Consider the following 15011-nt stretch of genomic DNA (forward strand, 5'->3'; position numbering starts at 1 on the left):
GTTAACAACAACTGCTTTAACTTTAAGCCAAGGCCTACTGAAGTCCTGTTGCTGGCATTTGAAAATTTATATGTCTGCCAATTGGCGGCACATTTAACTCTCGGCCAACATGTGTTAACAACGACATCGAAACTGGTTTCAATTGATACGATTTTAATTTTTTTCTCCCTGTCTCTCTCTCTCTCCTCTCTCTCTCTCTTCCCTGTCTCGCCTGTCAATACCAATACCAATTTCAACCGATATCAATTTATTCAATATGGTACCACACAATACCCCTCGTTATTCGTTAGTCCATTGTTCCAAATGTTTTTCGTTTTATGCCCCACACTTCCCTCCAGTTGCAGCAGTGAGCCCTGACCACCAACAAAGCCGTTTCGTGCTGCCTCTTTCAAAATCAATTGAAGAAGTGGCGATTCCTGCTGTCGACACTGGCTCGCATCGGTTGTTATTACGCTTGTAGTACGAGCTTCCTACATGTATTGTATGTACATTAATTTATGTAGTTATGTTGTATTTCAGCACCTGAACAATGCAAAATCGCCAGCAGCGCCAATATATTGTTTTTTATTATTTTTTTTTATCAAAAGAGTGTTGAAATTTCAACGGATTGCTCTTATAAAGTATGTGGAGCATGCAAAATGTTGTAGTACACGCATTTTGGCTGTAGTTGTATCGAGATTATTTTTCTTAAATACATTTGCTATTATCGTCAATCGATGAATATTTGTATGACTGACCGATTGGCTGAATGAGTACTAAAGGTACCTCATGTTATAAAGATGCTTGCTAAGACAGGACTTTGGGAAGTTCCACTCGCAAGTGTGGAAAAATCGTGAAAGCGGTTAAATGAAACTTTTCACAAAATCCACCCCAACTTAGTGGTAATGGGAATCAATATATCAATGATATCCAATATAAATGTAATTTATTTCTCAAGCCAGCTTATGGTGATTTTAAAAAAATTATTTTGGACCTTGTAAGCTGAGTTGAATTTAAAATGTCTATTAAATTTATGGTTGTAATCGGTTGCTCATAGAAGCCAGAGCAGCGGGGCGATATCAATAAATCATCGACAGCAGAAAAACAAGGATTAATGCAAGGGATGTCCTTTGCCAGGAAGCATCTGCTAGTCAGCTAACGAGTTTCTGGCCCACTCCAAAGAAAGTGTGAAAATGTCAGTGACAATGAGTTTGGAGTTGCATTTGCCAGAATCAAACGGACGACGTGTAGGAGTGCATTTGGGTGCGGGCTGGGTGTCGCAATATAATGCCAAACGGATATGTTGTTTGTGGCATGCCGGCAAATTCATTGCCAACACATTTGTAAATACCAAATGTTTCAGCAAGAGCAGCCGCAGCAGCCGCAACAGCGCCAGGAAAACAACAATAATACCAACACCCCCTGGGCTTACGCAACAACAAAGGGCAGCAGCATAAGTGAAAACAATGGCAGCAGAAGCTGCAGCAACAGACCGCAAAATGTGTTGCATGCCCCCTGGCGCTGTTGTGAAGATGAAGTCGCCGGCTGGAGTCGGTTGCTGTTTCGTCTGGCAACGGCCCGGGCAGGCAATCCTCACAGACAAAAGGCAGCAAGTGCATTCATTCATTGGCAATAACAATCAAACTGCTGCTGGCACTTGGCTGCTGTTGCCGCTGCTGAAGCAGAGGAAATCTTCCCAGCCCGCCGAGAGTCCCGCTCGCCGCAGTTCTTGTTGCGCATTTGCAATGCCATTCAACTTGTTTGTGCCGCCGACAACAGCAACAGCAACCAGTAACAGTAACAACAACAACAACAACAACAACAACACTGCCCAACATAACCATTCAATGTTGTTGACTCTAATATTTTGTTGTATCCCTTTCGTCTAATCGTCATAGATATATATCGAAATAGTACTTGTAGCTCTGTGATTCAGAGGCGTTTTCCCTCATGTGGGAAAGGTAAACGTTTACGTGTCGTACTTTGATAAAGGTCATAAACTCATAAATTCTGTTGCTCCAGCACAAGCTAGTTCAATTTGGCACTGCTTCGAATCGGTCTGATCTGCGGCTTTATAGTAGATTTACAATATTTGCCTTGTCTACAAGTCTGTTTACATATAACCCTAGCGATAAAGAGTTCAATCGCTTTAGTTTATTGGCCTCTGAGCAGCAACAACACGAACTCTCGGCTCTATTTACAATACATATTTTATGTACGAGCATAACGATAATAATTTCACGTCGTTGTGTATTTAAACCGCATTGATAATATACTTTTTATTATTTCACACTTTCACCTTAACGATTACGACATGAAGCGACGAGCGCTCGAAAGTGACTCAATATCGAAATCGTAGAGAAATATAAATAGTTCAAAGCCTCTGACTATTTACGAAGTTCTCAGTTTAGCTCAGCTTAGTTATACTCGAAATAATATTATAGAGTAAACGTTATAAATTTAAAACAATATGAAATTCGCTGAAGAACAAAAAAATTTTAAACATGTAAGGCTTTTAGAGGCTCGAGATATGGATTAAGTGCATTTTTCATTTTTTGTAAAGCCTATTTATATCAGATGCGCTACGGCAACCGTCTTCAGGGCAATTACTTTATAGATTTCCTTTCTTTGACCTAGAGATCAAAGCAGCTCTATAGTATGTCTGGTTATTGTGGATTTAGTTCTAGTCAAGAGTCTCGATGCCTCGTAACTATACTGAACCCTTCACATGCCCAATCCATACAAAAATACTTATAACAATTATTCAAAATATGGATTTGTGTTAAATGGGTAACATGTTATACATGCTTATTTTCCCAATTTGTTGCTTTTTGTTATTTTTCTGCTTATATAACAGATGGTTAAGAGCAGAACCGTTGACAATGGGTCGCAGCTTGCCATCAAGTTAATCAATTACTACAAGCCGCAATAAATTTAACCGTTGCAGGCGCCATCAAAGCTGTTGATATCGATATCGGGTGATGGAATCAAAAGAAGCAGAGCGCCAGCACTGTAAACAGAATGTCAACAGTTTAATAAATAAAATCAGTCAGCAGCACAACAGGCACAGATCCAGATCCAGATCCAGAGCCAGAGCCAGAGCCACGACCAGACCTCAAACTGAGTCTGTTGGCAGGCGCGCGATCGCAATTAAAACAACAAACAGAGGCTATCTTTGGCACGCCGAAGATTAAATACCCTTGTGGACATATGGCTTAGAGGTTAGCAATTTGTGAGTTTTTGACTGGAGTGTGGTTATTTTTCGAGCTATGCGAAAGCAGTTTAAAAGAATATATATCTTCCTACATTTATACACTTAATGACAAAATGTTGTGACCCTCTCTGCAAGGGCACAGAGAGCCACAGGCACGAAGCGCGATTGCAAGTGCGCGAGAGATTACTTCGATTCAGATTTAGAGCCAGAGGAGAATCGGTGCTCGAATCAGAGTCAGTCACTCGATCAGACAGAGCGGGCACACGACGCTCCAAGGCTGCTGGCAACACATGTGGCCACATCGAAAGAATCTTTGGCGTCACGTTGCCATTCGCAGCGTCGTGTGCGACAGGAGCAGATTGTCGCGGTTGATCAGAATCAGCGCCTGACATTTTGATATTTGAGTCTGCATTAAAAATATGATCGATTTATTATGCGACGAGGCGACGTTCGACGGCAGCAACAGGCCCAGCGACAACATGGCCAAGTGCCGGCTACATTGGCTCTCGCCAGCTTCCTTCTGGCCCAGAGCATATGCGCGACATTGATTTTCGCCAAGTAATGAGGCAACTCATTAATCATTTTTTTAGTTGTGCATCGGCTGGGGGATTATGTTGCCGGCGTCGCAGCGCCAGCAGCAGCAGCAGCGGCAGCCGACGCCACTGACGGAATGCTGGCAACATGTTGCGCATGCGGCTGACTGGCGGGAACAGCTGCAGCAGGCCAGGTCCCGGAACAAACTCTGTCTGCACTTGGACCACCCCGCCCCTCCCACCTCCTCCCCGCTCTCTAAGCGACTGGTAGTCAGTGTGCACATCGGGTTCTGTTCGCGCACACTGCTTGATTTTGTTAACCTTTTGACCATTTGAAGTTATTTTTGTATGCTTTACTGCCAATTTGGTGGTCATTGGCCATTCACTTGACTTGCGCCTGTTGCTTGTCGGCCGTCGGTTGTCGGTTGTCGGCTGTCCATGTCCGTTGTCCGTTGTCTGTTGTCTGCTGCTTGCCAGTTGCCAGTTGCCAATTGGCTGTTGCTGCGGTTGCTCTTTTGGCACACAACGCACCATGCCTGACAGTTTGGCCGATTGCCTGGCCTCTACCTCTTGGTCTGCCACTGCCTCTGACTCTGACTCTGTCGTGCGTTGCCGTCGCGGTCGCGGTCATCTCCTGGCTTGTGGCACACACTTGCCTCACATTGCGGCGGCCTGGTAGAGTTCTAAGTACTCTACAATTACTTTTTTTTCAGGGAATGACGCTTGTACTCGCTAAGCATATTAATAAATGTGTTATTTAGACCCTGCCAGGAATCGGTTAGATCAGCTTTAAATAAAATAAATACATTGCATAGCTCTCTACCTAACTCTGTTGATTTTATTAAAATATACATATTTTTACGTATGCATATTCATATTGTATTATTCAAAAATCTTATTCCTCTTGTTTTGTAACTGGTCTTTGGATTGATATTGCCGTTGCTTTGTGATTTACCTGTAAGATTTTGTACGGGGTGCCACCAGGTGAACCAGGTGATGGTGTTACCTGCACTTGTCTCGCACAGTTGGCCAACTTGTAAGCTGTTGTTGTTGTTGTTGTTGTTGCTGTTGTTGCCGTTGTTGTCTGTGGGGCCATTAGCCTTCGCTGCGAGCCACTCACAAGGCACACACGCACGCATTTTTCAAAAATCGCAATTCTAACAAAATTTCTTCATTTGCCAGCTGAACTTGTAGCTTGTTTGCAGTTGTTGGCAATTATTTATAGTTTCTGATGTATTCAATTTATTATGCAGATGTAGAAAGTTGCTAAATGCTTGATGTATGACTCTAACATATTGAGCGTAATCATTTTTGCATAATTTCGCAAACAACTTGACGGAAATGCATTTACCTATACACTCGCATATCCAGCGTATTTTGAGCAATGTCTAGAAAGTCTGCCTAGTATAAACGCATAATTGGATATATAATATATGACAGCGTTTTGGCAAATGCATAAAGATCTGCAAACTTTCTATGCATATTGCACAGTTTCCGGTAGTTTCTGTATTATTTGGCCTTAGCTTAGATATTTCTAAGCATACTATGGACAAACTCGAATCTAATGCAGTAATTAGTAGGTTATTTACTGGTGTACCTGCTGCTGATAAAGTAATCATATTTTTGGGCACTTGCATAAAAAATTTCGACAATTTCGGGCCCCTTCTTGAGGTAAGTATTCAAAACAATAAAAATATATTTCACATATTATAATTGGAGCTCTTGAAGCATGCTGTTGAGAGGCTGAAATGTGACAAATATTGATCTCTTTCACTTTGGATAAATATCGAATAAAAATGATCTATTCTAAAATAAATCGAATGTTATTGCAGAACAGAAATATATACTTAATGGCGCGTGACACGCGACCGTCTATCTTCTTCACACATTTTCAAGAAAGAAATATACCCATTTTGAATATTTACAGAGTATAATTATTATACAAATCTATTAAATTAAATTTCTTTTATCCAAAAGAGGTCAAATGTATTTGATGAAATTTGGGTTAGCATTTTCTCACGACTTCTGACGATAATTCATGTCATCGGCCAACACTTGATTTATGCACAATTTGTCTGCTTAAATCCTTAATCTAGACAGGTAAATATTATCAATATTCGCTTAAAGTTCATCACACTTTGATTGGTAATTAATTACGGCCACGGCAGCAAAACAAAAACCCAGTTGCAGCTCTGCAGCAAGTAATTAAAAATAAATAACCAACCGAGACAACTTAATTTTGAAGGTTGCTGTGTCCGATCCAGCGATCAACATGCAATTTTCCATGTATTAAAGTTTAAAGGCCAGCACAAGAGGGGAAAATGGCAGCAAAAAGATTTTCTTATTTATTAAAATGTTTAAAATGGGTTGGCGGCAGCAGCAAATCCAACAACAAAAAATTGTTAGCCAGAAATCTATTAAGTAAACAAGCGCCGCTGACAGGGAACATAGATCGCCAGGCTAGCTGAGGCTATTAGAAAGCGATTAGATAGCGATACAGATACCAGATACAGATACAGATATGTAGATACACATACTCGTAGCACAGCCACAAGACATCCATACATATGTAATCCACGAGCTAAGACTGAGCCAAACAATGTCTGGACAAGCCAAACAATGGCAGCTAAACATGGCAAGTTAACAGTTTAATTTTGCAGCGCCACAGACTCTGGCCAAAAATAAAAAGAAAAAAAATTGCCGCTACATGCGGCAGTGGCATAAGATACGCGGATATTTGCTCTGTATCCGAAAGATACGTAACTAATGCATCGAAAAAAAGCGCGCTCAATCTCAGGACGAGAGAAAAGCAAAACAAAAAGCCCAACTGCAGTTATCGCTCATTATGGATCTTGATCAATGTGCTGTTGTGTGAGGAGCGCTTTGGGCAATCGAAAAAACCGCAAGCCACGCACAGGAGTCCAGCACAAGACAAAGGAACTGGCCAACCAACAAGTGTTGCCGCAACATGTTGCAAAAAAAAAAAAACCCCAAAAACAAAACCTAAGGCAATGAACGCAGCAGCGGCAACAATGAAGCTAAAGCTAAAGCTTCCGCCTCGCATCCTTTTGGGGCAATTTTGCATGCCAACTTAAGCATTAATAGGCTGAGACGCACTTTTTGGGTCGCTACCATAAATAATGGAAAATCTGCTAACATTTTCCATATGCTAAAGCCCTTTTTTCTAATGTTGGTTGTAAGTACGGCATTCAACAGGCTCGACAGTCATCTTCTCGCACTGCTTCGGTTTTATTTTAAATATAAGGTTGTCATGTTTAAAGTTCTAGTTGGGTTTGCAAAAAGCCCTGTAATACATATGTACAATATAATAAAAACCTAATAAGCCCCAGAGCCTTTATTTGACACATTACTTATTTTAATAAATAAGAGGAGAGCGAGCTTAATATAAGATGTTGCAAGGAAGGGCTGGTATGCAAAAATTCTGATCTCATTTTGCATATGCAAGACCCTTTTCTAATGTCAGTTAGTAACATTCTACAATCTCGACTATGTCAGGATTCTCAATCTTTCTCCCATCTTTTAAATAAAAAGCTCCTACCATTTGATCAACATAAAAACAAAGTTATCATTATTAAGATTGAACAAATTTACTGCAGTATTATAAATGCTAGATCTCATATCTATCCCTGCTTATGCTAATCAATTTGAAAATGTTTTCCATATTTTATATTCAAACATATACACAAGTGCTAAATAAATCATTTTTACCTAAACCTTGTTGGTAATTGCAAATATTATTGATTTGGTTTGAATAAATTTATTATTTTTATTTTATTTTTTATTTATGTAGCGCATCAGTTAGTAAACATTTCCCCATACTTTTACCCATTCATTCATTATAATAACAAAACATTTAATTAACGCACCATTTATGGCAAGCTTCAAATCGATCGTCGCTCTGCTCGCTCGTGGTGCGTGCAACAAACAAAAAAAAAGGGAAACAGCTGCGGTTTGGGCGGCATTTTAACTAAGACACATAAACAAAAAAAACACACAAGATCTGAAAAACCGCAACCGCAAAAGTTGTTTTCCACTTTCCGACGTTTTTTCTTAAACGATGCACTTTCAGTGACCGTTTTGCTCAGTCTTTGTTTCAACAAAAATGACATTGAACCGAATGGTTTTTGTAGAGGCTGGCCGAGATTGGTCCCGATCTGGTTCAGAAGGCATGCAGGTCGAGTTCTTAAAGTTCTAAGACTCTGTCATTGAAACGGCAACGGAGTAAGATCAATAGATAAATCCACTATAAATGCATTCTTTGATATCTAATGCTTTGGCCAATTGCCACCCAAATTAGATGCCGCATATGCAAAGTAGTTTTCTATGTCGAATGTGCACATTTTCCAACCGATTTGGTGGCATTATGTCCCACATCTATGCCCATGCATACGCACATCTTGTGAGCTGTCAAACGGAACAATAATAATTTCCAAACAGAATGCAAGAAAACTTTGCTTCCAGTTGGCCAAAAAGCCGAAATGCAAAAGAAAACTTTTCGATTTACCGTTGCCGGTTTATAACCCATCAATTATATTGTAATGATGTCTGCTGCCGCTGCTGCTGCATCTTCCAAAATCATGGCTAGAACAACAACAACAACAATCACACGAAACAGCCAGTAAGACGAGGTGTAAATACCCTTGCCGATTTAATGTGTAAAATATCGACATATTCTTCTTCTTACATAAGATATGGGATATCAAATTGACATGGCTTTGCAAATATCTTAGGGGAAAAGCGAAGCTGGCAAAAAAATTAAAAAATAATTAAAAGTAATTGCTAATGACATTGGCCATATCATTAGAACATCATAGTTCTCCATGTTAAAGAAGATCATCATTCCTATTGCTCGATCCGACCTTCGTCTGTAACATTCGGAAAAACCTGTACGAATTTTATGATGAAAAGCTGAGATAGTGATAACTTATAAACAGCCATAATTAAATGCATGTTACATGACATGAAAGAATTCGAATACCCTCTGTAAGGGTATAAAAACAGCAGCAGAAGTAGCATCAACGAGGAGGCAACTGCTCATTATCAACGTCATCATTGGCGTGGCTGTGACTGTGACTGCGACTACGGCTGATGCTGGGGCTGGGGCTGAGGCTAAAGTCGCATTAGAATGCCAGCCTATTGGGGAAACGGACAGCAGTCCAAAAGGAACACTACTTATAGAGCTGATGTGCATCGGCCGCCGTTTAACGCAGCGGCTCTTTGGCACTCGGATTGCATTTGGCTGCAGCTGCTGTTGCGGAGCAGCATTTGCATTTGAATTCGCATTCGAGTGTCCACTAAATGTCAATTAAGTGGGTTTTACCACGGTTTGATTTGCCGGTTGCCAAGTGCCCAGCACCAGCACCAGCATCCCGTTTACTGATCACTTCCAGCTCCAGCTCCACCTCCACCTCGCACTCCTACACCCACTTGGGTACTTCTTGCGCTCCAACTGCGATTCCCACTTTGCCCATACAAATACATAACATAATAGCAATAACAATAATGTGCACACAATGCTGCTGTCTGAAGTGGACACCCTGGCCTAGTCGGGCCTGGTCTGGCCTGTTGGACATCATGTTGGTCATCATCTATGGCAGAGCGCAGAGCGCATGTGTGAGCCTCTCCCAGTTATTGCACATGACCATTGGCGGCTCCCTTTGTCCTTTGGCGTGACGCATGCGTAACGTTCGATTTGATTCAATTAATGGATGGGAATTGTCTGTACGTGTTTCTTAAGAGCACATTTCAAGCTTCCAGCTTTGAGAGATGAGATGGAGATGGAGTGGCAGTTCGAGTGCTACGTAAACATCATCGTCTTATGTGATAATATGAAAAGCTCTATGGAACTATACATTTTATTTACTTAAATATACATTTGTGCTCTCTCCATTTGCTAGAAGTTATTTAGATTAAACCTTCATGGGAGCTTAGCAAAATATTATTTACTTTAATGCTGTTGTTTCAATTGGTATCTAGGAATTATTCTTAATAAAAATAACCATTTTTCACTCACTTTAATTATTGCACATTGATGTGTTACATAATAACTCACGAATACATAGTTTCAATATCAATAAAATTGAATGCGAACCTGTTTTCCTGGTCGCAACACGTAAGCATGTAGTACTTAGTTGAGTGCTCCTCAGCACTTGAATAACTCAGAGTCATAAAGAGATCGTCATGGCGAATACCAACAAATACCCCATTGATGTCAATTGCGTTAGAGACAATTACTTTCAAATAAATTGAATGCTAACGACGAGTCATTTCTCGTATCGATTGCGATTGCAACATAAGATTCGATGCCGATGCCAATGTGGACACCGGACGATTCAGAAATCAATTAAAACTTTCATAATTAATAATGCCTAATGCCTAATGCCTAATGCCTAATGCCTAATGCGAGTGTTGCTAGCAATTGAGTATGCAAATCGGTAACATCAGGTTATATCAATGTCTAATGTTCAGGCTGGCGTATTTACCCAGGCAGCTGCCGTCATGAAATCGAAATCATTTTAATTGCAAAGCCAGTCTAAGAGCACTCGAGTCTTAAGCAGAAATCAAAATCAAAATCAAAATCACAATCATTTAGCAGCTTTTTATGCACATGCATGTGACTAATCGTTGATCAACATCATCGTCGTCGTCGTGATGATCATCATAACTGGAGAAGCACATGCATCATGCACAACAAGGCTAACGTTTTTAATTGTTGACAAAGCCTGCTGCCAACGCCAACTGCAATTGCTAATATTATGCACCAGCGACAACAGCAGCAACAACAACAATAACTACAACAACAAGAGCAACCATTGCAGCTGTAAACATTTATTGTTGCTGGAATCATCTAAACAGCTTGGTAAAATTATAAATAATTGCGCACTTGACAAACAAAGCCAAATCGGATGTGCCCGACCAGAAGATACCCTGACCCCAGCGACAAGCTGACGTTTCAATCATTCTAGACAAAACACACATGGATACATACATGCACGCCTTACCCTAGCTTCACAATTTGGGAAATGTGATCTTGAATAACTTTGGTATTTATTATTCGATCTTTATACAATTTGTATAGCCTGATAATGGCAAAAGCGTGTATATATAAATGATTATGGGTCTTCCTTGTGTATTTACCAGACATAAAAGCTCTTCCTTTGAATATTGTATTTGTTTTCTAATACTAGAACCAATGTATATGAAAAATTTCGTGTATCTACCGCTACCAATTTTCCAGCTATGCATTAAAAAATATAGTCGCAATATTGATATATACCGCTTGTATGGAAATGGGAATAGGAATAGAGATGTACATAGCTAAATCAAATCAGCTCATTAGCCTAATATAAAATAATAGGTATATACCTTGTCTACCCATTTTCAATGGGTATAAGTATGAGGGATATTAGAAGTTATAATCCGGGCATTTAATTTTAAGTATTATGATTATGAGCTGTTAGTTATTATAGGGCAAAACGCGATTTTCCATGTCGTGTTTATTGTTTAAACCTGGTATAAAAGGGCAAAGTCTATAAAATGTATTAACATACAATAGACTTGCCAGTATATTATCTCTAATAAAGAGATTTAAATACATAAACAGCATTGAATTCCCATTATAAATAATAAAACTAAATAATGAAAGCTTTTAATTCTGTCTTTAATTAGAATCTATTCTAATATCTTCTTGTGTAAATAAACTGTTGTATTTATTTTAATTAATTTCAAGAAGCGTCTGCTTGTGCTAGATTTGTCTGTCTGGCTGTTCCTCTGATCAAATGGTCTTAAAGGTAAGTGAAGCCTAAGACAAGATAAACTTTGAAATAAATATTCTTCATAATGGAAAAAAGATTTGGATGTGATTTTATTTGGCTCTTTGTTTTTTCAGCGACTTTCGTTTTATTTTTGCCAACTCATCTTCCCAGCTCGTTTTATTCTTTTGCCCAGACCTCCCCAAAGTTAAAGTCCAAAGTCTTGTTTGAAAATGCACAATTTAGAGGCAATTTGCTAAAATATTTCACATTGCTTTTGGGCTGTTGGCAGCTCAATTGTTGCTGCCAGAAGGCAACAACAGCAACAATTGCAATTGCCACAAGAGGCAAGCACTCAGCACTGCGGGCCACATGTGTGATCACAATAGCGTGACTTTGTTGTGTGCAAGAAAATACTGCAAAAGTGAAGGTTGTGCCAGCAGCCAAGGTGGGAAAAGCTGAAAAGCTGCAAAGCCGACTGCGATGACAACGATGACAACCAACAACATCGTTGGTGGGTAAAACAATTAATGCTCTAATAAAGCCAAAGAAAACAGGCAGAAGCAGAGGCTGAAGCTGAAGCTGAAGCTGCAGCTGGGAGTGGGGCTGGGGCAGATGAAGCCCCAGCAGCGCTTGGATCTTGAAACGATCTGCAGGCAGTCGTTGAGTGCAGTTCCGTTAATAATGTTGTCAAAAAGCGATGCGTTGATAAACGCTCTTGTTTTGACGCTCTATTATGTGGGCGTGTCTGGCGCCGATGATCGACGTGAATTTGTGACACTGGGCGTGAAGGAGACTAGGCAGGGCAGCACCACAAGATCAGCACAACGATTTGGCGGCATGACCATCGATGGCATTGGATACCACTACACGCTGCGCTATCAGCCGGGCAGTCGGCCGCAAAGCTTTGCACAGCAACAGGAACAGGTGACCATGGCTCCGTCGATGCCGCCAGCAGTGACAGAGATGCCGGCAGTGCCGACTGAGCCCGCCGCCGAGGGACCCGATGAGCCCGAGCCAACGATACCGATGCGTCCGACTTCGATGGAACCTCCACCAGATCCACCTGTAACACCACCCAAGCCCACAGCCAATAGTACAGATATGATGCCTAGTCCCATGCCAACGCGAAGACCTTCGATGAGACCTTCGACGAGACCTTCTGTGCCGCCCACTCCCTCCACCACGCGCACATCCATTATGCAGCCGCAGAGCTTTTCCAGCAAATTGACCAACAAGCTGAAACAGTTTATCTATGGCTCTCCGATCAAGGCGAATCTCATACTGAAACAATCCGGCGCACCTAAGCCCAAGGGCAAGGGTTTCCTTAGTCTCTTCGAGGTGATCAAATTTCCCAACACCAAGTGCTCCGTCTCAATGGGAGACATACGCATCGTGGAGGGTGTCTGCTATCACGAATTCGAATGCAAGAGCTTGGGTGGCATACCCACCGAGAGCTGTGCGGAGGGTGTTGGCGCCTGCTGCATCTGTGAGTGTAACTACCCGCCCAGATGAACATAAAGTGATCAAGTGATCATGTACTCGCTTGTGGTTTATCAAGTGCTCAGACCTAACTGATTTCCTTTTCAGTTGTTAACGGCTGCGGTGATGTTACCAGCCAGCAGACCGTTTACTTCGAGAGTCCCAACTATCCGCAGGCGGTGCGCGAATCCATGATTTGTGTACTCACTATAAATGTGAAAAAGGGCGTGCAACAGCTGCGTCTGGATTTCCAAATGTTCGAGGTACTATTGATTAGTTATGCTATTAATTGTCAATTTATATACACTGTGATATAGATAAGTGAAATGGGCATTATAAGCGGTTGTAAATCAGTATATGTATATATATATTCCTATTCATGACGACGAACTGAGTCGATCCATGTAATCAACTAAAAACATAAAAGTAATATGTGTCAAACGACGTTTGGGAACAGGGTATCTGCTAGTCGGCCACAGCTTGACTTTGATCTATTTATTATATATTTTAGTCGAAGTTAAATTTAATTAGGAAAACATTCCTCACCCTCGACTTTTAGCTTAGTCGACCCACCAATGGTGATTGTATAGATGATCAGTTCATCATATCTGGACACAATGCCAATTTCCATATACCCATACTCTGTGGTATTAATACGGGCCAACATGGTGAGTATTGGCAGGCTCAAAGTGGATTTGTAATATTTTTTTTTTTCTCCACTTCTATCCCCTAGTTTATGTGCATGTCGGCGACTCCAACGAGAGCAAGGTATATCTGTCGGTGTTTGTCAGAGTCTCGAGCGGTGGCCGATCGTTTAATATCATGGTCCGTCAAATTGAAGATGAGCTCGCGCCCGATAATTGCCTGCAATATTTCACCGACGGCGAGGGTATAATCAAGTCGTTCAACTACGATGTGGCTGGCAGTATTGTGGAGGATCGCGAAGCCACTTATCTGGTAATTAAACGCATGCAAATCATGAGCAAGTCGAGTATTAATACGCAAAATATTTGTAGAACAATCTCAACTATGCAGTATGCTTGGCACGCTCCAAAAATGTGTGCAGCATCAGGTATATAACCGAGCAGCTGGGCGGAGATCAGCCCGACTTTCAGCTGATCAACAAAGATGAGGGTACGTCGATAAGATTCTGATTCAACATTTCTAGAGCCGTTTCATTGACAGCCGAAAACGATCTGGTGGCCAGTGGACAGGCAGGCGCTGGCATCTTCAATTGCCCGGACGACTTCATAGCCATCAACTCGGTGCGACTGTGCGGGGAGCGGCTGAACGATGGCACCGAGAATGAGGACTACACCATGCATGCTGTGGTGAGGGATATAGCCGCCGGTCCCATTGTGCTGCCCTTTCGCACCGATGCCGAATATGTGGGTCGCGGTTTTCGTCTGGTCTACAGGCAGGAGCTCTGTGTCTGACATGGATGCAGCTCGATTACCTGTGCTCTGCTGTGCTGTGGTTACGGTTACGTTTACCTTTACTGTTGCAGTTACCTTTACTGTTACTGTTACCGCTCGTAGCTCATAGACAGCATATGCCGTTGTTTGCATTAAATTTTGGAATATGTTACGCTTCAGTCCAAATCTCGAATCGACTGCAGGGCCTTTCTGGTTGCTATGGGAAAACTTGACATGCATGCGACCATTTCCGTTCCCAGTGCCGTGTTAATGTGTTTTATGTATTTCAGCGTTTTGGTGGCTTAGTTTTGGCGCCGCCCACCCGCCGACTGGGCGGTCTGCAAGTTCGTAGTTCACAGTCGGTTGGCGTTGGTGTCGGTTGACAGGTTTATTTACAGATTTTCATATCTCTCGCCTTGCCGAAACTATGACGAAATCTATAACTTGCCGCATCGTCGTCGTCGTTCAATTTGACGTTGAAGTTGCAGTCGAACTGGAAGTCCAAGTCGCAGTCGAAGTCTTTGGCAAACTCGTTGCCAGGGCCGCTGTCGTGTTGGTTTCTATGCTTAAATTTGTAATAAATTTGATTTTTTCCTTTCGATTGCGAATTTTCATT

At 41.5% G+C, this 15011-nt stretch overlaps 1 protein-coding gene across 1 annotated transcript; it reads left to right on the forward strand.

The window, feature by feature from the left end:
* Nucleotides 1-12105: 12105 nt before the first annotated feature.
* Nucleotides 12106-14621, forward strand: LOC6630538 (uncharacterized). The gene is made up of 6 exons (XM_002054567.4): nucleotides 12106-12987; nucleotides 13089-13243; nucleotides 13540-13648; nucleotides 13714-13937; nucleotides 13997-14114; nucleotides 14166-14621. Exons 1-6 carry the CDS (start codon nucleotides 12114-12116, stop codon nucleotides 14414-14416), a joined length of 1731 nt encoding a protein of 576 aa, XP_002054603.3. The 5' UTR covers nucleotides 12106-12113; the 3' UTR covers nucleotides 14417-14621.
* The last annotated feature ends 390 nt before the right edge of the window (nucleotides 14622-15011 follow it).

Source organism: Drosophila virilis, chromosome 2 (genome assembly GCF_030788295.1).
Source record: "Drosophila virilis strain 15010-1051.87 chromosome 2, Dvir_AGI_RSII-ME, whole genome shotgun sequence".
In the NCBI taxonomy this organism is placed as follows: domain Eukaryota; kingdom Metazoa; phylum Arthropoda; class Insecta; order Diptera; family Drosophilidae; genus Drosophila; species Drosophila virilis.